The sequence below is a fragment of the Syngnathus floridae genome, chromosome 16, assembly GCF_059516105.1.
Source record: "Syngnathus floridae isolate MCC-2025c chromosome 16, RoL_Sflo_1.0, whole genome shotgun sequence".
Taxonomy (NCBI): Eukaryota; Metazoa; Chordata; class Actinopteri; order Syngnathiformes; family Syngnathidae; genus Syngnathus; species Syngnathus floridae.
In genome coordinates, this window is record NC_142428.1 from 7,629,407 (window position 1) to 7,654,837 (window position 25,431).

Here is a 25,431-nt window from a genome sequence, read left to right on the forward strand (position 1 = left end):
TTCTCATATCGTTTTAATAATGATCTTCATCCTGATCAAACAGCTCATCTTTTTTTGTCCTTTCTTTGTCAGCAGGTTAGGCAAAGCTACATACTTTAGCGCAGTGTTCAATACTCTCAACCCAGCCATTAAACAATCATGGATCAGCAACTTGCAAATGGCTAAACTGGCTCTAGGTACTGTCCACGACAAAGCTTTAAAATGCTTAGTTGTGTGTACAATTATTACATACGTACATGAAATTAAGCATCCTGTGTGTCTATTTTATATTAGAGGAGGACAACCTTCAGGGCTGGTTGTTTGCAGAAGATGATGGAACTCAACTTAAAAAGCAGAAACATCCTCTCTTACTCAAACAGATGCCAGTGGTGATGTCTAAACTACAAGAGTTCAAGGTGAGACTCTTTTTTTTTTTTTTTTTTTTGTAGCTTTGTGCACAATGCTAGCTACACACAGACAGTAATTGCAATTATGTCATTGATATAATATTTTTCTTCTCAGTAGAGGTCTAAATTCTACTGAGTGCTCTTCTTCTTTTTTTTTTTTTTTTACATTTCATTCCTGCAGTGCTGTAATATTCCATGTTTCTTTTCTTCTCTTTGTCAGGTGGAGTGTGCGGTCCACAACCCGGAGCCCTACATCAACACCGAGAGCACTGCAGACACTCCGGTCGTGGGTCATGGTTGTGTCTGGGTAAGATGTCGTTTTGCTATTTTTTTAGATAACAATTACCGTGGTGGTCAGTCAGCTTCTAGTTTCACATCCCTTTACTTAAAGCAGCTTCAATTAAGCACATGTACCAGGTCATCAGACTCAAATGTTTTTCAAAATCAAGATGTTTTCATTTTCTTTTGTTATTTCACATCATATGTTGTTGTTATAAGGTTATTTCACGTCGCTTTTTATCAACCCTTAAGTGAGATTGTCATCGTTCTGAAAATGTCTTCTTTATACTATTGTTTTTCTCAAATAAATATTGGCTATCAGAACTTTTCTTAGCACTGCTAATGTAACAGTTTATTTATCACAGCAGTATTTGTTTTTACTTTCATGATTGGTTACAGTTAAAACACCCATGCTGCTAATAATTAACACGTTGCACTCTCCAGGTTGCAAGTTGCACCAACCAGATGGGCCAAATAGCCATTGTTGCCATGCAAAGCTGCAGCCCAAAGGTGACGGAGTGCTTTAATGTGGAGTCCCGTATCCTGTGCATGGCTTTCGTCCCAGCAGAGGAGCCTCGGGAGAATGACGACAAAGTCCTACAAAGCAACCAGCTGCCAAAAACGGGCGCTACACCCACTGTTTGCCTGGGCATGGAGGAGGGCAGGTAATGGAAGCATAAGATCAGAAATCCTAAATACATAAATGTAATGTGTAATTCGGAAAGAAAGAGCTTATTGGTTTGTGGCATTACTATGCATATTATGTACAAACAAAAATTAACTTTTTTTTTTTTTTTTTTTTAGCATTATTGTCTATAAAAGCAGCCAGCGGTCCAAGAAAGTGCGGCTGCAGCAGTTCTTCACCCCAGACAAATCCACCGTCACCAGCTTGTCCTACATGAAAGGCTGTTTGTATGCTGGCCTGGTCAGCGGCTCTGTGGCCATCTACTCCAGATCACAAGGTATGTCTCTCAGTGGGAGGGCTTAATGTTTGTTGACCCACTCAAATGGCCCTAATAAGGCCAATTATGGTTAAGTCACTCTAATTGTGAAACATGAATCGGTGCAGTGTTGCTACGTTGGAGGATCTGCAACGACGGCTCTTGCTGTAGGAAATGTGAGGCTCGCTGTTCATCGAGTGATCACGGGTCAACGTTTCTCTTACGCTGTGGCCCTGTTTCCATTTGCTTGCTTGTCTGGGAGAAGTCATTCTGAAAGCGGTGACCTATTTAATGTCCTCGCTTCTAGACGTACAGAGAGAGAGGAAAGGATTCAGGCTGGATTCTCTTCTCACACTGTGTGCTATCCTGTGCTTAGTTCCATCTGCTGCTTGGCTTTGATACATTCTCTCTGTTTCACTCGTTTTGAGAAATATGAGCTCGTCATGAGATTCTTTTTTTTGTCCATTCCAATAGGTGAAAGCAGACGCTCTAGGGTACATAGGCAATTTCTGGGAATGCAATATTTTTGACATTCTCACTTAAATTGTCAATTTTCAGTCTTCTTTTGCACAGCGAACTAGTGAAGAAAAAAAAGTGTGCTCCCAAATAGTTCTTGCTTCTAGGTAGCCTAGCTAATTCAAAGTTAAGAATTCCTAATGACCAATTGATCAATTATTCATCAATCAAAGCTATTTTTCTTTCCTCAACCCGCTTCATTGCATCATTAAGGACAGCTAGCTACTGTATAGAAACAAGAACACAAGCAGCCAGCATTCCTCGATGGAGAGCTGTCACACTGCTGATCAAACAATGAACTGGGACAAGACATCAAAAAAGTGCTGAAGTGACAGTGTTGCTGCTTGGGGTCCTTAAATTTTCTTGCTTTGGAGTTGGTTGCATTGTCATGAGGGGGGCCAAGGACTTACATAAGACTGCAAGTTAGCACTTCTGTATTGTTTTGCCTTTGCATGGCTCAAGCCTTTTCCATTTTCTCTTTATGCTGGCACAATTATTACAATAATAGTCCAAGGGCGTTGCTGGAATGCTAATTCCATTTAGGCTCCATGAAATGTGTGATATCACCTCAGTCATTACTGTACTGCTCTCCTGTGAGAAATCTCTCGCAGCGTGGTACCTCGCCTCCTTTCCTTCTCTTTTTCAATAGCTGCCTTTGTGCCTCCTCTTGAACAAACACTGTCGATGAGGCCTCCTTCACTTCCTGGTTGAGATTAGGCAAATCAGTGTGGCATCTGGAGGAAGTGAACTTCAGTTTGGACGCTGCTTTTTAAATGGCAATGCCTCTTGTGTTTGGTCAAAATTTTAAATTGTTGACATGCATAAGTTCAAACAAGACATCGGCACAGTATTGCATGAGACATCAGAACTCTGGGCACATTATTTATTTATTTATTTATTTATTTATTTATTTATTTATTTATGAAAATAATAGTATATATTCAAAGGTCTAACGGCACACATTTTTCTTTTTCTTTAATTTTTCTTTTTGACTGTTGTCATGCACAAGTTCAAACAAGACATCAGCACAGTATTGCATGAGACATCAGAACTCTGGGCACATTGTTTATTTATTTATCTATTTACTTTTGTATTTATATATGTATTTATTTATTTATTATGGAAAATAATATATATTCAAAGGTTTAACGGCACACATTTTTCTTTTTCTTTAATTTTTCTTTTTGACTTGGTGACACCCATTCTAAAAATTAGTCACCAATGTGAATTAAGAGGAAAGAAGAACTGTGAGGTTAATTGAAGAAGACTATCACGCTGATTGACCTTTTATAAGGTCGGAGGGCATTTACTGTGAATAACAGAGCTCACAATATCTGTTTAATCCATCCTGTGTTTGATGGGGGTTGCTGATATGACAATGTAGGCCATGCAAGTTCTTCCATGGAATCACTGTGGATTCCTGCACGAGCATACTGAAAAACAAAACTGGCCTTAGTTTAATTTAAGCATTTTTTATTAAAAATGTGTCCTCCCTGTATGTGGTCTGCACGCAGTGTTTGATCTGTGCCGAGCTGCCACTGTGGGTGCCAGGCACATGGAGAGCTGAGTGTGTAGGAGGTGCGAGCAGGATGGAGCTTGGCAATGACTAATGCTTCACAGCACATCTATATTCATAGTGAGGGCGAAGAAAACCATCAATGGCCTCTCCACCAGTATTACAAGTGTTCATGATGCAAATGACCTTTGTAGGTGACATTTATAAAAGCACAGTGTCAACATGTCGTCAATAAAGTTCAAGAATGGCCTTTGTTGTGAGACCGCAATGGGCCGTGCAGTAGTACAAGTACAAATGTTATAATAAATGTGCATAACTTTTTATTTTTTTATTTTTTTTTATGCAATACTGATTTGTCACTATCCACGACAGATGGGTTATGGATCAGCGATAAGCCCAAGGTGGTGAAGCTGGGAGTCTTGCCGATCAAAGCTATGCTGGCTGTGGAAGAGCACCTCTGGGCTTCATCCGGTGGGCAGGTCTTCATCATTAGCACACAGACTCACTCTGTGGAGGTTAGTACTGCACAAGTAACTTCAAGAGGCCACAGCTCATTTTCCTCTTATCTGTCCCTCAGTCTGCCTGTGCAAATCACACAGGAAGCGCACTCAAGTGATGATCATCATATTGTCTGTGGGAAAATATGCTCCTCTAAAATGTTAGTTAGACAAAGATAAGGAAAAAGGAAAGCCACAAACTTCATGTGACAATACCCTTTTCCCATATCCTGGAATATGACTTAGATTATGGCCTTCCCTGTACGTGTTCCACTCTCATTTCAGAAATGGAAGCACCTGCCACAAGACCAGAAATACTCCCGTCTCCTCGACACGCAGTCACTCATAATCTGTTTAGCCTCATTAAGCTCATTACGTTGGACCACCTGCCTATCTTGCTCCTATTTTGTTCCCCACTAAGGAATTAGACTTAACCTAGTAACACATACATACAAGTTATAGATTGTTCATGTTTACTACTCTCATCAATTAAACACACATTGAACACATTTCATGCTTGATTATAATCAAGTTTTTAGTAGCTTATTGCTCCGAGGTGCTTGTGAATGAGCAGCGTTCGACTAAATTTAACTCCACCTACTTGTAGTGCAGTGTGGTGATCTTATGTAACGTTTGGCTTGGAGGATGCCAAGTTTATTGCTTTCCTCAATGTGAATTCAATTTTACACATTTAAATCTTACTAGTCTTTTACACTCACTTTTGATTTTTCCTGTGCTGATTGACAGGTCCTGAAAAATATTATTTCTCTCTTTTATGATAAATTCATGACTGTTATTATTACACATATGCTAAATGTTCGTTTGCACCTCCTAACTGCCTTCTTACCTGTCCTGTTTTCCCCACCCAGAGGCAATTGGAGGCCCATCAGGAGGAGGGTATGGTGGTGTCCCACATGGTGGCGGCTGGTGTGGGCATCTGGATTGCCTTCAGCTCAGGTTCCACCTTGCGCCTCTTTCACACCGAGACCCTGGAGCATCTGCAGGATATCAATATTGCAACGCCTGTCAACAATTTATTGCCCGGTAAGATAACATCCTTTACGGTCGACTGTTACTATCTGCACTCAGATATCATTTTTAGTGCCAAAGTATTAGAAAAAGAGCTTATTTTCAAATACCCATCATTTTCACACATACAGTATCGTTTTTCAATAGCAACCGAAATCATGGACAGTGACCTCAAATTTCTCTTTCTGGGTGCCTGTCAGTAATTATACATCTGTGGAGGTGCTTATTCGGCTTCCATGGCAGGTTTGTCCTCTTTCTATGGCTTCTTCTAGCCTAAACACTGAAGAAGTAACCTTTCATTAGCACTCTATTCAGAGATGATGAAATCTCTGTATTCTTTGCAATTGTATGCAGAGAAAAGCAAGTTCATACCTTCATTGAAATCCTGGTTTGTACTTTTTTGACCGAAAGGACTAGTTTGCTTGGGGATCCTAACGAGGAATTAATTTACATTTCCAACTGCGGCTTTTGTCTAAAAGGGACATTTCCCTATCCTTAAAAAATAGAAACATATGAACCTTTAGGGTTTAAGTAGCTCTCTGTCTTACAAAAGAATCAGCAATATAAAAACCTTCTGGGGTTTGTTTTGATGTGAGCGCAGGTTTCTGTTCATTCGTTCAACAGCAATTTAAATGCCTTATGTCATTCTACCATCTCTTTGACTCTGTGCTTGTGTAAGCATGTAAAGCTGTAATTATTGCCTCTTAGAGTCAACACAACAAACATAAATAGGCCACAAGCTTTTTATCACTTTAAATGCTGATACTATTTTATTAGAAGAAAATTCCCTTAGTTATTGCATTTACAATGTAAGAGGAAGACTGCTTCAACATAGGTTTAAGTCCAAGTATTGCTGACAACGTTCAGTGCAAATCAAATTAAATGTCAGCACAGTAAATGTGGCATGCTGAAGTCATCAAAGAAGCGGGCCGCTGCTACTTTAGATCTTTTAATCCTCTGTGTTACATCAGCCTTGACCCAAAAACACAGAGCCGAAAAGAATGAACACAATCGTTTCTAGAGGGGAGATTGCACGTTTCTACAAAGTAATGAAATTGAGTAACATGTTAGTCATGTTGTCTGACATCTCAGTCACGAGCTGTTAAAATGCTCCTGTGTTCACCTGACCTCAGTTAAAAATGGGTCGGCCTCTCCTTCAGAGACATTTGAATGATAAAAGCAGTCTGCTAAAGAAGCTGACTACCCACGACAGCTAATGAGATCTATCCGAGTCAAGCGGAAGCTACCGTATTTTCCAGACTATAAGGTGCGCCTACAAACCTAAAATTTTCTCAAAGGCCGACGGTGCGCCTTATAGTCCGGTGCCCCTTATATATGGACCAAATTCCTAAATTTAAACTGGCCTGAAGCATTGTGTCATGAAATCAATCATAAATGGCCCGCTGAAGACTATGAATCATCAATCAAAAAGACTATGGATCATTATTTTGTGATTATAAAGTAATTTGTTGCGTCTGGAGTTGAAGTAAAAAAGATAAAATGGAGAATGATTTGATTTGGATTAAAAATCTGACATGATGCATCAATGGTGCGCCTTATAGTCCGGTGCGCCTTATATAAGGACAAATTTTTAAAATGGGCCATTCATTGAAGGTGGGCCTTATAGTCCGGTGCGTTTTATAGTCCGGAAAATACTGTAGTTTCCGCACGTGGAAAGCTTTGCTCCTCCACTTTTATTCTTATCTAGACTTTTCCAGAATGCTCTCCAGGGGTTTTATCACCACAAGTTCTTACCGTCGGCCAGAATTAGACGAGGAAATGTGCTGCCTGTGCATCATCTTTGGTGTAATTAGAGTAGCAGGGGTTGGGCTGCGAGAGAAACAGCAATGTGTTTTTAATCTGGAACTGGTTTTAACCCAAGTTAGTAGACAGACTAATTACATTGAAACCTCAAAAGAGCCAAAAGGGTCATACAGTGTGGAAGCTGACGTAAATTCAGCAGACATCTAAAGCGGGGTTCCATCATTGGGAGGATTCCAAACCGGGGTCTATTCTTAGATCGCTTGTAATTTAACCAGTGTTGTCTGTTCAGATTATTACAATCATAAATGTTTGCACACAAGAAATACACAGAGCAATTATAGTAAGTCCTTTTTTTTTTTTTTTTTTTTTTATGAGCGGCATGTATGTAAATCATGATATAAATAATATGTTGACATTAATTGTGATTGTGAAAGGATTTTTATGTGTGTACAGAGCCACATTAGGAATACCAGGAAAACTGGGGTGTTGTCTTTTGTGTGATTGCTACACTCAGAAGCTTTTTAAATTTGCCCTTCTCATGTTCACACATGTTGGAACATGTTGGATTGCACTACCCACCTACATTTCTGTCTGGTGGTTCTTAACTTCACTTGGCATAATGCGCTCTAATAGCCGTCATTTTCATGCCGGTTCCTTGTTAAGTCCAGCTCATATTTTAGAGGAATAATATAGTTGATATTTCTCGTTCTGTTTTTGCTGAATGGCTTTGCTGATTAGAAAGGGAGAGGATGGTGGCCGTCGGGTTGCAGGGTGTTTATGGGGTGTGCCTTTGTCTGCTGCTGGGTGACCTAAAAAGGCAGCCGTGCGTGTTTTTATGAGACAAACATCGAAAGGGGAGGGGACGGGGGGGCAATAAATATACGTCTTGCTTGTCATTTATATTACTATTGTTTCGTATTTGCCATCAGATATGATGCCAAATCGTTCCCAGATTTCTGCAGGACGGAAGGAAAGGAAGTAATAAACCTGCTAACTACTGTTTTTTTTTTTTTTTCGGTTTGTTTTTTGTTCTAAGGCGCACAAAGGTGCTTTTCTACCGACTGTCATAAAACTACTGCGCAAGACGTGGCCATATCGGTGCCTCAAGGGATTGTGTAACCCAAAATAGTACCGCTTGGTCAAAACAGTCAGTCACCCTGATTAAAAAGTGAAAATATGCACATTAACAGTAGACACAAAGTCGTCATACTTTATCAGCTTAAAATAGGCTAATCCTAAAGAAGGCAGTCTTCTCCACACATAGCGATAGAAGCACAATTGCACACATGGTGCTTTTATTCTTAGTGTGACTGAATTGTTGGTACTGTGTGATATTGTAATATGTGAGCTTTACGCCTCCCTCCTGCTGTTACTTGTCAGGGCTAAGTGCGGATCAAAGTGAGGCTCTGCTGTAGGATCAGGATTGCGTGGATGTTCCCTCTGGATTTATTTGAGTTCACCCTCAGGGTGGGGAACTCCAAATATTATGAAAGGGGAAAGTTGACCAAAGCCCACTCAAACCAGAAATGTGATTTTTTTCTGCACGTTGTGGGCCTTCATTAGAAGCACATGTGCCCAAGTTTCTACAATGGCCTCAGTGGAGGTTTAGAGGGAGTAGTGTACCTGGTTTCCTCTCTAGTGTGTTCCTAATAGTCAGTGGGGTCCATCACGGTGACTGCAAACCGTTTTTCTGTCATGGAGAAAATTCAAGTCTCATGACAGCCTTGCCCCACACCATAAACTAGTAAAACATTTTTTTTTCATAGGTCATTGAAATTTGTAGTCCTGATGAGAGTCTGTGATGAGTGTCAAATTCCACTCCCACAACCTGACAACTTGTCCAACTTTATTGCGTTTTGTTTATGAACAGAGCTGTAAAGGAAAACCTTACTGTGCTGATATTTGTGACCAAGAGGGAAATAAACAGGTGGCATTGTTCCACTATAGCTGCCAAAGTCTTTCCTGAATAAAGACACTGATTGTTGCTTAATTACAGTATTAAAGCATCAGTCCTTGTGTTATGTAACACTTTTTTGTTTCTTTGTGGAACCGAGGCTTGAAAAGAGCTACATTTATTCAGGATCTTTGCTGTGTTGCCTTGGAGATAAATAAACCTCATCGCTGCAAAAATATGCAGACTCACCTTCCTCAAACAACGTTTTATTGCCTGCTGAAGTGGCCTCTTTTTTCTTGGACCTAGGCCGCGGCACGATTGTAAGTTCTGAGGTTGAGTGTCTGTGGGGATATTTTTTTCTTCATTCCACGTTACGCCTTGCCATGTTGGAGCAGTAAAAGTCAAACTCTTAAAAGTGGAAGACCAATATTGTCCAAAACACGATTTGAATTGAACTAAGGGCTCTAGTTTGCTGATTTTATAACTGAATAATGTGTGTGTGTGTCAATACTTTGGTCCATATACTACATAAGGGGTTTTCAATTGATTTTGTGCAAGGGACTACCATTATAACCAGAATATTTTTTTTATTTTGCACCAAAGGAGGATAGACCTACACAGGCTATTTATTTGTATCGCTGTCTGTTTTAGGAATCTCAGATACATTTGACATAATTTGGATGGGTAAATGATTCACTAATTTAGCTGGAAAATAAATCAAGTCTAAATTGACTTGAGGATTGAACCCACCACCTTCAAGGTCCATCACTCTATAACTGAGCCACACCCCTTGTAACATTCCTTGGGGAGGGGGGGACCTGTTCAAATATGCTACACTTGGTGAAAACAACCCAAGAAGACTGAAAAAGTCAGTTGATTTTTCACAAAATTAACTGGAAAATAAATCAAGTCTAAATTAAAAATCCATTTTATTTTTAAAAATGTTACAATTATTTTCCATTTCCAATTTTTCAAACCACCTGCAATACTGCCACGGACCTCTAGACCACCTGTACTTGAGATAAAACTGTGAATATTGCATAAGTGAACTAACATCCCGCTGGCGTTCTTCCATAGGGAACCAGAGAGTGTCAGTAAGCAGTTTGCTGGTTTGCCATGGCATGCTGCTCGTCGGAACTAACCTTGGCGTGACCGTGGCCCTCTCCGTCCCCAGACTACAGGGTATCCCCAAGGTCACAGGTAACACAGGTCTATTCATATGTATATTCATATTTATATATTATTCATACATATTTATATTATATTCACATTATATATTTATAATACGGGCAAACAAGAACACTGCATTTGAGACCATGTCCACCATTAAAAATGAACATTTAAGATGTGTCTATCTTCAGGTCGCGGCATGGTATCCTTGCATGCTCACAACGGCCCAGTTAAGTTCCTAACCGTGGCCACAGCGGTGTGCAACCGAACCCCGGGCCTCTCATGCCCCGCCTCTTCAGCGTCAGCCCAGCAAGGGGAGCCAGAGGATGGAGAAGGTGCTCTGCCACCCTCAGACTCCACTTCAACCTCGCTTCAGAGCCAAGGAGTATGGCTGGGAGAGGCAGGCTGCACCACCATGGCTCTCCAGGACTCACGGCCTTCTTCATCCTGCAGCTCTTTAGTTCAATCCCAAAGTTCCTTGGAGCACGGGCCTGAGGACGGGGCCCTTTACGACGTGCTTCATGATCCGGCCCACCATCAGAGGGGCCGTCGTACCAGCAAAGTTGACGTCAGTTCTCTCCTGGTGGTTTCTGGAGGTTTGGGACACCGCCGGGTGAACAAAAAGACCAAACAGTCACGCCATGAGGACAACACCTCGACCATCCTAATCTGGCAGATCCCCTTGCTCAACATGTGACACACCAATACACCAGTAAAACAGAATGGAATTAACAATAAGCAGCTTTTGAAAGAGGATATTATAATCATACAAATGTCTTTTGACTCCTTTCAAGCATATATATTTGTACAGTGGATTTGACAAACCCTTTTTCAAATGCCAGGTTTTTGTGAGATGAAAGAATGAGACCAAGATTTAAAATTTCAATATCTTGATACCTGGTGTTACACTAATATTTATAAAGCAATGTCAATGGACAAACGCCATATTTAAACCACAATGACAGAACTTGCCTCCACTACAGTATTCCTGATATCTCATTTCAAGATAAATGAAAATGTTAAAACAGACTGCAGGCTAACATCACATGAGTTGCCACTGTTTTTTGTTTGTTTGTATAAATTGTACAAGACCACAGTTTGTAAAACTTCGTTGAGATTTTTTTTTTCTGCATGAGTCAAGTTACAAAGTGGTTTTTATATCGTTGCCCCCCCTGCCAAGACTTGTCAAGGTGTAAATACGGAAAGTTCACGCAAGAGTTTTGAGGGAGCTCAGACGAACGTGCTTTGAGTCATATAAAATATTTCCTGGAGCTAGCCCACTGTTTCCACTCGTGTTTAAAAAGGTGAAGTAACGTTGACTGATTTGCTTTGGGAAAATTAGGATGTCTGGCTGGCCAGTGTTCTCCACAAAGATTTATTTGTTATTGACTAGGAAAGATATTTTCTTCAGCCTCTTAATCCTTTCACTTAAGAATATTTAAGAGACTGTTAAATCATGCTTCCATTTTATTGTTGAATACATTTGTATGTATAGTACTGTACTTCTGTTATGTTATTAATCTATAAACATAGGTTTATTGTGATACTATTGTATTTTGTGTTTGCCATTTTGGGAAATTTTGTATTCAAAGCTCGTACACAGTGGCAAGCACTGTGGAAACTTGATTAAATTTAAATGGTTAGATCACAAAAAAACATTTTGGGAAAGAAGAACAGAGTAGCGGTATCTAATTCTCCAGTGATTACACTTTTACTACATGTTGGGGCTAGCAAGTGTGCCTGAGGTAGGTGAGTGCAGCCTGATGCAGCTCTTTCTTCTGCAATTTCACTCGTCATTTCTCCCACGTCTGAGCAGAGCGGGGTCAAGCCATTTACTCACTCTGAACGCCCACGTCCACTGTTGCGCAACCATTTTCACTATTCACCCACAATCAAGTAGTAAGATTTGCTCCAGATTGTATAGTTTAAAAACATTTGTGCTTCTGTTGTGGTATAATGGGGCTTACTGGTAGCTCATGTTCGCTGGTATTGACAACCCTGAGGTTTCCATGGAGATGCTCATTTTGTGTGCACACATCTGTCCCTGGCCTGGCTTTGTTCTTAGAATATGTTTGCCATTCAAACCTTCCATTTGAATACCTCTTAATCTCACAGGACTGATGGTTGTCCAATACCCTCTCCGTGGCTCCCTTCTATTTATAAATAGGGAAACCAGTTGCTATGACACCAATGGACCTTCTGTTGCTCTGCTGGTTGTGCTTTTTTTTCAGGGGCGTTTTTCATGACTATTGTTGAGCAGGCGTGCACACTTTGTTGAGGTGTGTAGCCGTAACAACTTTCTTGCTGTATATAAACTGATTTTTCAGGTATCTGTACTTATACATTTCCAGGAATAAGTGGCAAAACCTTCTTGTGCCAGTCTCAGCCACTGCTTTTCACAGAAGATGAGAGCTATTAGGATATTCTGTAAAATGTTTGTGCATTTTTCCATTAGTTCAGCTAGCAAATTTATTGTGCATAATTGACAGAATTAATTCATTTTGCCCTTTTTTGCTTAAATAGATTTAATAGCTTTTTTTTGGGGAGGGGGTTCTTTTTTAAACTTGCTGAGTGTGGGTTTTTGCAACCTCTTGATGAATGTACATTTGATGCATCCAGTAAAGGGGGGGGGGGGGGGGGGGGGGGGGGGGATGCGCCCTGCACGCGCCTTGCCCCGTCCAGTTCAGGGTTAATACTAAGCAAAGGGGCGTGGTTTAGTGCAACAGTCACTGAAGGGGGAAAAAAAAAACACATCTCCTGACTAGTCATGCTTCCAATGTTGGACACCTCCGGTGCATGAGGACACTCGCCACATTTGTTGAGTGCACGGTCACGCGAGGAAGCTGCTCAGGGAGGCGCGCCCACCCGGACGACCACTGTTCGATCGCCGCTTCAGTCTCGCCTCGGGGAGACTTGATTCGAAGAGCCATTCATAGGATCGAGTGGCTTAAGAGGTGAACGGGTGGACGGAATCAGGAGGAGAATGTAAATGAAATAGTCATCTCGGGTGACTGCTTGCTCAGGATTGTGGAGGCTTTACGTAACGGAGCTTTGTTGGAGGGCTCGCTGGTTCCGAGTGCTTTAATCACAGCCTGGAATCGCAGGTAGGTTGCATTAACTTTGCATGCAAAATAAACGCTGATTTTTCTCATGTTGCAATTTGACAATCTTATTTCAACTTGCAAATTGTTGCAAGACCATGACGAAACAATCACGACCATTTTTTTTTTTTTTTTTTACCTCTGCCTTGTCATTCTAAGGAGCAATTTACCCTTGCGCATGCGCAATAAATGTAGTGCTTAATAATGAGCTACTAGGAAGATTATTGCAGTGGGTCATGCAGTTTGACTCAAAGAAAGAACGGGCTTGGCCCTAGTTCTTTTTCTTAGATGGAACACAATCAAATTCATGCACAATATCATCTACTGCAGTATTTAGCATAAGCACATCTATCTATCTATCTATCTATCTATCTATCTATCTATCTATCTATCTATCTATCTATCTATCTATCTATCTATCTATCTATCTATCTATCTATCTATCTATCTATCTATCTATCCTAATATGTGAATTCTCACTAGTCTTATTTTAAATGATATCATTTCTACATATTTATAAGGTTAGAATGATGAGATGGCAAAAACTTGGTGTTTTTACTCTGCATTGCAATCCTGTTTTGATAAGAGAAATAATGCCTGTCAGCAATTGCAACTTAATGAGTCATGTTTTTTTCATTCCACGTAGGCGGCAGAAAGACACAAAAGACAAAGTTTTGTCCACCCCCAGTATGATCACTACCTACGCCATCCTCCATTACAAGTGAGTACATCAGGATGACCGAGGGCCAAGGACCTGGAGGAGGAGTTGCTGCAATCGAGGCTGATGTCATCCACCACACTGCCAGCCTGGTGGCAAGCACTGACAAGGCCAGGGATTTACGTCCAGGCATTGTCCAAGGGTCCTTCGGGGATGACCCAGAATTTAGTGTCCCTACAGTTTTTGAAAAGGAATACCTTCTGGATGGAAGACTGATAACTGAAAACAACCATAACGATTGTCAAAAAGGTAACGGGTCATACATGGCAAGTGCAAGTGACTTTCATTTCTCCAAAGAAAAGAATGTGGTGAACGTTCCATCGAATGCTGACTCTAGTGTGTCCCACTGTGCGAGCGGTCAAATCCCCAATGGCGCAAGAGCGAAAGAGTTTGCCGATACGAAACCAGCATCTGATCAATCAGACCTATCACGCAACCTCGAGGGCAGCTCAGTGGTGATCAATCAGTTGTCTGGTAAAACCGAGCCCGATTTAGTCATCGAAGTTGGCGGTCAGACGATCAACGCTCACAAGTCGGTCCTGGCAGAAAAGAGCGACTACTTCAAAGCTCGGCTCTCACGAAACATCCTCAAAGTGAAAGGCGTGAGCTATAAGACTTTTTCTACTCTAATCGATTATGTTTACACTTCCCAGATGAATGTTTCAAAAGAAAATGTCGTCGAAGTCATCACGGGGGCCAAAATCCTCCAGATTCCTTGCGCCGTCCAGGCGGCAATGGACCGCATGACAGAACAAATCACGGCGGGGAATTGCTATGAGATTCTGAACATCGCTAAAAAGCAGCGACTTAGCGAACTGAAGGAGACCGCCTATGGGTTCATGAGCGACAACTTCCTGCAGATCCTCAAGGACCCCGCCGTATACGGGCGTCTGACAGGGTCCGAGCGCGATCTTATCCTGAAGAAAAGAATGGACGGGAGGAAGACTCTCATGGCTGCTGAGATAAACGACGTGTTTGAACGCGTCGGGAGCCGACCGCCGAGCCGCTGCGGAAGCCGTCCACAGAGCCCCTCGTCCGTGGGGTCGCTGGAGGAGAGTCACACCATCTACTGCTTCAACGAAGTGGCTAACGACTGGAGACCTTTGACAACCATGCCCGAGGACGTCAACACTAAAGGCTGTGGAATCTGCACCATGTATAACTACCTGTTTGTGGCAGGTGGAATAAAAGGGGACAAGGGGAGGGCATCAGACAAGGTCTTCTGTTACAACCCCAAAACAAACCTCTGGTCAGAGATCCGACCCATGACGCAGGCCCGTGCCCAACTGAAGCTCGTGTCCATGGATGGGTACCTGTATGCTATCGGAGGTGAGTGTTTGTTTACCGTCGAAAAATATGACCCTCGTATGGCCCGCTGGACCGCCGTGGCCCCTTTGCCCAAGGGAGCCTTCGCGGTAGCTCACGAGGCCACCACCTGCAACGGGGAGCTTTACGTCTCCGGGGGCTCGCTCTTCTATCGCCTCCTCAAGTATGACACAAAGAGAGACGAGTGGCAAGAATGCCCTTACAACAACAGCAGGAAGAAGTCAACGGATATGGTGGCGCTGAAGAGCTTCATTTACCGCTTCGACGTGACCCGTGAGCAAGGGATCAACGTGTTCAAGTACAACAGCATTGTGAAAATGTGGCACGATTGCGCGTCGCAGAGGCTCGGCAGCTCCTTGCCGTTTCGCTGCGCCGTCGTAGGGAACTGCATCTACTGTGTGAACAAAAGCCAGACTCTTCAATTCGTGGTGGAGGAGGAGAACGCCTACTTTGTGGAGGAGCCGCTGAGGGCGCCTCTCGAAGCCAAAGGCGTTCTTTTTCCTTTTGTGCTCACTTTGCCTGAAAAGCCTGAGAAAGTTCCTCCCGGGTGCGATCCAGAGTCACAGAACTAGAACTCAGACCGGCCCATTCGCTGTCTTTAGTGTGTCCGCTGTGTCTACCAGTGTGTCATTGCCTGCTTGCAAAAGAATGTGTGTATTGCATGGCAACTTCATGTTTCTACAGAGGCAAGCCTTAAAAAGGGAATTTTCAGTATTGAGTGAATGCAAACGATATTAGTCTGATGGAAGTGACAATAGATTAGTATTACTGGTTGGTCGTGTTTGGTGCACTTTTGTTGTTGGATCAGATATTATTTACACCATGTGGACTTATTGACATTTTGTTGCAAAATGTGCTGATGAATGATGCGATGTGGCTTCTATGCAAATGGAACTGCTGTAGGGCTTCACTAATGATGACTGGAATGTCATTGAAAGGATGCAGAGCAGTATTTTACACGACCAGAAAGGTCACAAATGTCTTTCAATACCATTTTCATTCGATTTATATGGAAGTGAGCTGGAGGCAATATTAATTGACTGAAAGACAGCCTGGACTGGTCCACCAGCCAATTGCGGAGGTCAATATTGGCAAAAGCACACAGACATTAAGTATTTTAAAATGATAGTTAAAATGTAACCTTATATGCTCATTCAAATGCACATTCAATTATTTTAAGATCATAGGTTCTAAGTTTCAAATGTCGGAGCTCATTTTCATAACAAAAAACAATATCCAGCAAACATTTTTGGACATTTTTGCCATCATAAGCTGGATAAGGTCGAGAGGTGGGGTACATCGGGGTCAATCGGTACATACAGCGAATCACGCAAATAGCGACCAAGTGGTGTTGCGAATAATGAAAATCTGTGAATAATTGCTGCATGCACACAATTATGAAACCATGTTACATAATAGTATTCAGTAGCAACAGCTTAATTATTCAACACAAACGAACCTCCCTCACAGGATCATCAATGGCCTAAATAACATGCTCGCAAACTGATGTGACATCACATAAGACTCCAGACAGCAAGGTCAGAGTTGAGATCCTAAATCAGAACCCCACAACTGTGAATCAGAGATGTGAATCACCACCATGCTGCCACAAAAGCACAAGAATCAGCTTTTTTTTAAATAAATATTTTTCATATTGCATAAAAAGGTATTTTCCAGCACTTATACATATTTGCCAAAGATATTGAATCATCTCTTAAATTGTGACAAACGATTGCTCATTTTGGGTGTGTGACGCTCATTGAAAGTATTTTCTCTCTCTTTTCTCTTCTCCATGTTGGCTGCTAACAACCTCTTTCAGGGATGTTTAACAAAGCTAGAAAGTCAGTGTAAGAAAACAACCACATCTGCAATATTTAAAGGTCAAATCAGATGCCACATTGCTTCAGTCTGTTTACTGCCAATCCGCACTAAGAGCCGCTGGTCTGTAAGGCTCTCGTACTGTATTCTAATTGCATAACATAAATAATTTTATTTGAGAAATGTCTTGAAAAGTATGTGTTTGCTGCTACAAAAGCACAACGTGAGTTTAGTATGAAAGCTTATATATTTCTGACAGCAACAAAAATCTGATAACGTGCATAGTGTTTCAATGCAGTCGGTGTATCTTGGACAAACTGGATGTGGTTTTACTGCGTTAGCTGGCAGGCCTTTTTACTTTTGTGGGTTTTCCTTCCTCGGTATGAATATGATTGATTTGCATTTGCTCCTGTGATGACAGCTCAGTGCTGTAATGCCAGGTGAAAAATCTCCAGTGTAAAAAGCTTTGGAATGGAATTAGGTGGTGGATAGTATTTATCAATCAAAACAAAGTACTTCAAATAAAATTGATGTCTGAAAATGTTTCAGTATGGTGATTTGTATTTGTTTTTCTTATGGCTCCAATGTAAAATGTAGGCAGGTTCTGCCATCTAGAGGATATTTGTCGTAATAGCACCAACGACCTCGAGGTCCTCTAAAATTGCACGATAAAATGATTGTACGGTACTTAAAAGAAAACTAAAGATATTCACAAGAATTTCTTGTGCAAAAATAAATGCCAATAATTGCGTCTTAATTTTATGCATTGATCTTTCAAAAAGACAAACATAAGTCGTGCAACTTGTCCAATCAATAGTGATTGCAAAGAAATTAGATTTTTCAATCCCCTGTCCAATTTGCTAATTTATGAAGGGGAAAAATAATCTCAGATTTTTTCCATGGTTTATTAATCATTATTATCATATATAGTTGGAATAACATTGGCTACTGCCGTGTAGAGTGGCGTATATTCACATATTCACAAAATATACCATGATTGTGAGCATAAAGCAGTTCAGAAAATGGATAGATGGATAAATGGACAATTCAACAACCGATAAAAATGAATCTGCCCAATTTATCAATTTCCATATTTCAGGTGTGCATTTCCTGCATACCAAACTGCTGTACTCATCATTCAACACTGGAGGGCAGTCTGAGCACGGAGCAGAGTGCTGAGTTGTTTTGGCTGGACGAGTAAGTTTAATGCAGAAATTGTTTTTCTGTTTGTTTTTCTGTAAAATATTGCTACATTTATAATACCACAATACAAAATGCGTTGTATTGAAACCTTTTTGACAGTCAGATATGATGTAACGAGCCTATATTAGAATATAGCTATGGAAACGTGGATGCCAATTAGTATTTTACTTCATTTATTGCATTATTGAAAGGCATAGCTACTGAAAATGTTTGATTCAGAAAGATCCAGACTTCACTGGTCATCATGATGCAACATGTGAGCAAATGTGTCACTTTCTCCTTTGTCTTGCCTGCAGCCATCTACAGTACAGGAGATGTTGCTGTGATTATCTGATGTCTGCCACATCTTTTTTTGTGTGTGACAGCAACATACGTCATGTGAAACCGGTGGTTTGGAAGGGTTGAAGAACAGGCCAACTTGTTAGATGTCTTAGAGGAGGTGAGGAACTAGCCCTACAGTACATACCTACTCTGTCTTCTTAAATTGTGTGGATTGGCTTTAGGTAAGGCAAGGCAAGGCAAGGCAAGGTATCTTTATTTATATATAGCCTGGATTGGAAATAATTCACATTTTGGGCTGCCTTGACTTCTGTTGGCAATTTCAGATTAATATTCTGTTTCATTTGCATGCAGCATAACAGCTAAATGCCACTTCACCATGTTTAGTTTTTTGTTTTTATTTAATTGGGAGGGCTAGTTTTTAGATTTTTTTAGTTGTGGGGAAAAAATGAAATAAATGAGTAAAAATTAAGACCAGCCCTTAAAACAAATGCTAAAAATGCTTAGCACTCTTTGGAGTTGTATGCAACTGCACTGTTTATTATTATTTTTTTTAAAAATTGGTGCGCTTTGGTGTTTGCCTTTGTGTACTAACATAGAGCTGTAACTGATTATGACTTTCTATTTTAATTTGCAGTTGATTATCTGTGGTTGAGTAGAAAAACAGCAAACATGCACAGTCTATGGAGACACACAGTGAAAATATAAAAGGCTGAGAATTAGAATCACAGGAGAAAAGCGTGGCCTGGGGAGAAGCATCATGTAATGTGCTTTCGCATATCCGCCTCTCACTTTCTCATTTGAGCCATTTAGATATACACAGAATTATTTACACCTTCAAGGCAATTCCACTGAACTGCACATCAGTCAATTAGTAAATCAGAAATGTTCTGTGATTCCATTTGAGCGTGCAGTCCTTGGCTCCCTCTGGTCCCACCCTTTTAGTCTTCCATTCTGACAGTGACAAATTACTCCTCCGCTTGGCGAGATTGAAAATTAAAAGCATTTAAAGTTGCTCATGCATTTATGCTAATGAGAAATTCAGATATGATTTGCATGCGAAAGAGGCTCGTCTCAGAAGTCGTCATTGCCCCCCCCTCCCCAGTTTTTCATTTCTATTGGCTCCGTTTTTCTTTTCTTATGTGAGCAAAGGACATGTAATGTGTCAACAAAATATGACAGTTTTTATCACCATGTTTTATTGCATACAGAAAAATGCAATATTACCTAGATGGTCTTTGTTGGTGTATTTATGGTACAAGCCATTATTGGTGCAGCTACTCAGCCAAAGTGGGTCATTGCGTCTGACTTTTTCTCTTTTTTTTTTTTCTTATAAAAGGAGCAACCCCTCCAGACATTAGGACATTGCACACTTACTGCTCAGTGGCTTTCCTCACTATTTTGTATATACTGTATAACATACACTAGTATGTTGAAATATCAATTGCCCAAAGGGTTATCTGTTAGCCTTAAGCTAGCAGTTGTTCCTAAATACACCACAAATAATTCTTGTTTTATGATGGTTTCTCACGTCTCAAAAACTTTTAAGTTGGGTCAGTATTTTCTGGTGATCTTAGATACATGAAGGGAGAAATAGAGAGAACACAGTCCTTCAAAATCTGATATTAAAATATTCACCGAGATGAAAAACTCTTTGTTGGCATATGCGGAACACAGGATTAAAAGTGTACTGATTTGTATGCTCAATATGCTTTCATTCATTTGCTGCAGTGGAAATATCAAAAGCCCACACATCTTTAAAAATTGTTTGCACCAGTCGCTAAATGATCGTCACCTTGGAAACAACGTTAATGAAGGTGGAAAATGAAATGGGCCTTTAATTTGTTGACTGCTCAGCGCTGAGGTGAAATGGATTAGCTTTGATTGAGGTGTGCGATGAGGACGGAAAGCGCTGACATGACACTTGTATTTGTCATTGTGCCATTTCAAGGAGGATGCTGCAGCAATAATGGATATGAGGTACACAGCAATTAAAAGCAGTCGGATTCATTAATAATTTTTGCATTAATTTTGCAGTGGACGTTGAAATGATTGCCACCTCACAGAGGCTTTCCAATTATGCTGCTTAATTAGAAATGTCAATATAAAGGAATGATTAAATGTGGGAATACATTAAGGCTGTCAGATATATTTAAAAAGTTATGAGCATCACTCAAACTGTGTTTGCTCTAATATGTTTTGCAAGGTTTTGGAAATTAAATGGAGAGACTTTTGTGGCAAACTCAGTAATGAGATGCATCGTGAATTCTGCATTCATTTTCAGTTTTGATTTTACTAAATGTTTTAATCGGAGAAGCAAGTAAAGCTTTCTAGTTTTAGTTTAGTTTTCTAGTCTTCTATTCAAAATCAGCCCTCATGTAATATATTTAATTATATTTCTGAATCAAAGAGCTGGTTCAGCAACAGGTAGATCTATTTCTGAAATGTCATGGTTATGAATTATAATGCTATGATGATATAATTGTAAGCTTTTATCTAGGTTAAAAACAAAGAAGTGAAAATATGTGCTCTACAAAAAAGTAAAGCGTTTTTTTTTTAAATTAGCAATCAAAATAAGTTTTGGGATGCACAAGAGCATCTTGGATTAAAATATACTGTTTACCAGTGTTATTAAGCTTTCCAGTGATACACTAAATAAACAAGTTATTCAAGTAGCCATATTGCGCCAGCTTGCTATTGGATTAGTGATCGGTTTATTTAAACTCACTGAATGGTGGTTGCCCCCCCCAAATCCTGCTTGTGTACAGCCTAAAACCATTCCAGTGTTTTTGTAGTTGCCTTCAGCCTTAATTCCCCCAGTTGGCCTGACTTTCAAAGACCCAATTGCAAACCAAAGTTGATCCAGGTCCAATGTGAAACATGCTCGCTCCCTGTATAGTCAGTGGTTACAGATTAGTCGCGAAAGCCATAGGAACGTTAGTGCTCTCTGACAAATGAGAAAAGCCTCCGTGGTCGTAGCCAAAGTGACAGCCCAAATGGAAGCAATTCTTCTCCAGGCGCCGAAGAGCAGCTGTGACCGAGCCCTGTGGTGCCACTTTATGGGGAGGGGTGGGTGGGGGGGGGGCATGAGTGGCATGACTGTTTATATTGCATGCTATGTTTTAACTCAAAAGACTTTTGGTATTTAAACGTCTATGACCATCTACTGTTTACAAGATGGATTTGTGCTTTGGATGTTCACCTTGTTAGTACATCATCATTTGTGTCTTGTTATTGTGCCCTGATATGTTATTATGAGCACGCTGACTGAGAAAATAATTAATTAACACTGAGCTCTGCATTCTTAAATTGTTTTCCAGGTGGAGGTTCACCTTGTTGTGCTAGTATGGTCTCACAATGTTTGTAGTTAGCTGACAAGTCTGTCATAACTTTTGTGACTTTATTTGAAAGGCTGAAAATGCCTTTTTGGGTGTCCTTGAATTAACCAAAATATTCTTGATAAGTATTTTGTATTTAGTGATGAATGATACTGAAATAAGTCACACTATACTTTGATAGGGAGTTTAGTCAAAGAAAATCTTCTCTGGTCTCCCACTCTTTGAAAAACGTTTGATTTAATTAGATAGTTACCCTGATTGAGACGCTTCAGAATTTAGCAATCACCAGCATGTTTTTCATATGTCTGTATCAGTCCCCTGCTGGGTGCTAACTGCTTGAGGGTAAAATTATCAACGGACTCATCAGTCAAGCTACTTGAGTTTTGATGTAGGAAGTGATGTCATTAAACAGAAGCTGAAAGACCCTTAAAGACCAAAACTGAGTCTTTCACTGAAAACCAGAGACATTTTCTAAAGTATACAAAAAACAGATTTGCCCGTGAGTTCAATAAATCAAAATATAATTAATTATTTGTACCATATTTTCCGCACTATAAGGCACAACTAAAAACCTCCAATTTTCTCAAAAGCCGACAGGGTGCCTTATAATCAGGTGCGCCTTATATATGGACTAATATTGAGCCACTACACCAGGTGTGTCCAAAGTCCGGCCCGCGGGCCAAGTATATGGACAAAGTTTTAAAATGGGCCATTCATTGAAGGTGCGCCTTATAATCCGGTGCGCCTTATATATGGACAAAGTTTTAAAATGGGCCATTTATTGAAGGTGCGCCTTATAGTGCGGAAAATACGGTAGGTATATGTAGGGAGTGAGTTTTTCATGGGACTGCGTGTCTTGGTTCTGAGTAAAGAAAGGTAGGAAATAGTTGCCTTTTACCTCTGAGGTGTCATCTTCAGTGACCCACTACTGGCCAGATTAAGGTCAAGTCCACCATTTCCCCTTCTGCCACTTTTTAAGTAGAGGGTATATAAACTGATGGCAGAGTGGAATTGAAAGAGAGCAAAGGTAGAAACGGCCATTTTGAAGATCTTTGAAAAAGTCATTTGTCCCTCATGGGTATTTTCTCACAGCCTTGGAATTCGGATTGAATGCACTTGAAAGCATTTCAGCTGGAAAGTGTTTTTTGTCAAAAACAAAACAAACAAAGAATTGTTACGTGTGTGGAAATACAGTAGATCTTTTTGAAAGATGATTTTGAAAATATCCATGAACATCAACATCATTTGCGCATGATTGGGTAAGCTCCTCCAACCAATCTGATCACACATTTAGAAGATAAGACTTCTGCTACTTTAACAGCAGATTATGTCATTAAACCCTTCTCACATATAAGAAATCAGTGCCGCAGGAGTGGCAAGCCTGCCACTTGTAATTACAGAAACAATTGACACACAATTAAGTCTTTTGTTTCAGTCAGTGGTGCCGTCAATCAGCAAAGAGCTGCCGCCGTTTCAGTAATGTGCGAGTGAATGGCCGTAACATTTTGCCTCGCCACGTGAAGGGCACAGTCACGAAATCTGCTAGCAATTAAGTGCACTAATGTGCTGAGTTGAGCCTAGTTACAAAATAGGCAGCAATTTCTTCTTCTCCTGATGAAATTATGCTTATCAGGTACCTTGCCTCAGCAAAGGTGAAAGGCCGGCCTGAGCAGGCGGACTGCATTGCTCCACATAATTGAGAGAAGTTTGGATTTAATTGTATAATTAATCTTGTCAAATTAAGTTACACAGAAGTCGGACTGCTAAATTAGAAGATCTAGAATATTTTAAATTGCCTTAATGTGAAATCAGGCTCCAGAATGCACTTTGTTCCCTTCTGATGGAGGCGAGCTTTTAGCCACGCTGAACGCGCCATGTTGTAATAACCTGTTAACAGTTCTTATCACGTTGTTCCATTTTGCATGATTAATTTCCTCGTAAAGTAATTGCAATTTCTGAAGGAGTCTCATTTTATCCAACAGCTTTTTGTGTGCCAGTGAAGTGAATGAATTAAGATAGAATTCATCAAGCAAAACTTTTAAAACATGCCAGTTATTGATGTCTTTAAAAGTTGAGGTTTAATTTTGGTACAGTGGCTTCATTTCTATTTACTTCATCGGAATGGATTTATTTGCGAGCTACTATCAAAATTCATGTTAGTATTTTAAGAAGACTTTTTGCTTATTTTAGCATCATTTGTTTTGCCCCTGATCTGTCTTTAATTGTTCAGGGAACTCGCAAATGGGACTAAACAGAATGTAATTGCTGTTGTGTGATGATTACAAGGGGGAACTAATGATGTCCTAACACTGAGGTCAGGTAGGGTTTAATTAGCGGAGGCGCAATCAGTGTCACTCCTCTTGTTCTTGTAACCTTCCTGGTTTTATGCCAGCATGCTCTCCAAGTAACTTAAGAAAATGGATTGTTAATTCAAGAACCGAGAGGGGTCAGAAATTAATTTGACTCGGTTCTTTGTTTGGATTTGGGATGTTCTTTGTTCCTAAAGTAGGCTGATTTGAAAATCGAATTCAATAAAAAATATTTGCTGTAATTTCACTCAAGTGTAGTAAACATTCCTGTCAGTCCAAAGATGATCTTTAAAAGGCCTCATTTTGACCTCACACTTTCAACTTTTTTTTTTTTCTTCAGCCAGAGCCTGAACACGTCTTGAAGTACATGCTCAAAGATCAAACTGGATGTGGCCAGAGCGATAAAACATTGCCCCGCCTGACCTGTCCATTGCTCTGTCTCTCCTGAGCTGTTGAATAGCAAGGTCCTTAATATGTGAGATCAAGAGGAAAATGAGGCTCTCCAAATGGAATCAAATCACACAGGCAGCGAGAGGCCTCCCGTAGCATTAGGGCCACAAATGAGATTGAGCAATTGGACCGCAATTCCTCTTTTTTGCTATTAGCCACTCATGGTTTGTTGTTTCCTCGGTTCACATCTCATCTACCTCCACCTGCTGCAATCCCATCCCGCTTTGATTCATTCATTAATTTATAAAGAAAAACCGAATCACAAATTATTTACACAAATTGAATGTAAGACATAATAATCAATCCTTGCCATCTGAAGACTCAACTAAAAATGGATAAAATTATAGAGGAAATACTCTGTAACTGTCAAGGAATCTTGGCCATTGGTGAAAATTAAGTGTATGAGAAGTGCAGAAGATTGAAGCACACAAAGTACATTTATAAAGAGCTACGCACAGACCGGTGGTGGACGTAAACATTATGGAACGGACATCTGTAGACCACCTTCCACCACAATCGTTCTTGTCTGTGTGACACCCTCTGCATAGCTGTGCCGTCACCCAGTGAGTTGTCAGAAAATAAAGATGAGGACACATTCAATGAATTGATTCATAAAATACTTCAAAGAGTTTGATACATCCCGTTATCATGAAATATGGTCACCACACATCCACGGAGCTCAGAACCTGCGCCACAACTTAGACCTGCTTGTTGCTGTTCTAAAGATTAGTCTAATTTAAGACACCAAATGATCAAGTGCATTGGTAAAAGGAAAAACGTATAGCACGGCACGGTCTGTCAACTTCTCAAACATGGTAGACTTTTTCCCGACACAAAAATACAGAAAATAGGGCCATTAGTGTTCTGTGCTTTGCTGAGTACCATCTTATTCACTAT

The 25,431-nt window shown here is 40.4% G+C and overlaps 2 protein-coding genes and 1 long non-coding RNA gene across 4 annotated transcripts in view; all 3 read left to right on the top strand.

Moving 5' to 3' along the window:
• arhgef10 (Rho guanine nucleotide exchange factor 10) overlaps positions 1-11,536 on the top strand; it is a 28,382-nt gene extending 16,846 nt beyond the window's left edge. For both annotated transcript variants that reach the window (XM_088401243.1, XM_088401244.1), the window contains 9 exons: positions 76-176; positions 274-395; positions 607-693; positions 1,110-1,330; positions 1,470-1,627; positions 4,011-4,153; positions 5,005-5,179; positions 9,900-10,022; positions 10,184-11,536. In XM_088401243.1, the coding sequence (XP_088257369.1) occupies positions 76-176; positions 274-395; positions 607-693; positions 1,110-1,330; positions 1,470-1,627; positions 4,011-4,153; positions 5,005-5,179; positions 9,900-10,022; positions 10,184-10,689 (1,636 nt within the window). In that variant the 3' untranslated portion in view covers positions 10,690-11,536. The remainder of the gene's footprint in view (positions 1-75; positions 177-273; positions 396-606; positions 694-1,109; positions 1,331-1,469; positions 1,628-4,010; positions 4,154-5,004; positions 5,180-9,899; positions 10,023-10,183) is intronic.
• Positions 11,537-12,724: 1,188 nt separating this feature from the next.
• Positions 12,725-17,500, top strand: kbtbd11 (kelch repeat and BTB (POZ) domain containing 11). The gene is made up of 2 exons (XM_088356309.1): positions 12,725-13,096; positions 13,740-17,500. The coding sequence occupies exon 2, from the start codon at positions 13,829-13,831 to the stop codon at positions 15,707-15,709; it is 1,881 nt and encodes a 626-aa protein (XP_088212435.1). The 5' UTR covers positions 12,725-13,096; positions 13,740-13,828; the 3' UTR covers positions 15,710-17,500.
• Positions 17,501-18,283: 783 nt separating this feature from the next.
• On the top strand, positions 18,284-25,336 carry LOC148385456 (uncharacterized). The gene is made up of 3 exons (XR_015863550.1): positions 18,284-18,414; positions 18,524-18,597; positions 24,425-25,336. It is a non-coding gene; the product is annotated as an uncharacterized LOC148385456 (long non-coding RNA).
• Positions 25,337-25,431: the final 95 nt, after the last annotated feature.

Bases quoted from the DNA above. Each gene is read 5' to 3' on its own strand.
- kbtbd11 (XM_088356309.1), top strand. From the start codon at position 13,829: ATGACCGAGGGCCAAGGACCTGGAGGAGGAGTTGCTGCAATCGAGGCT.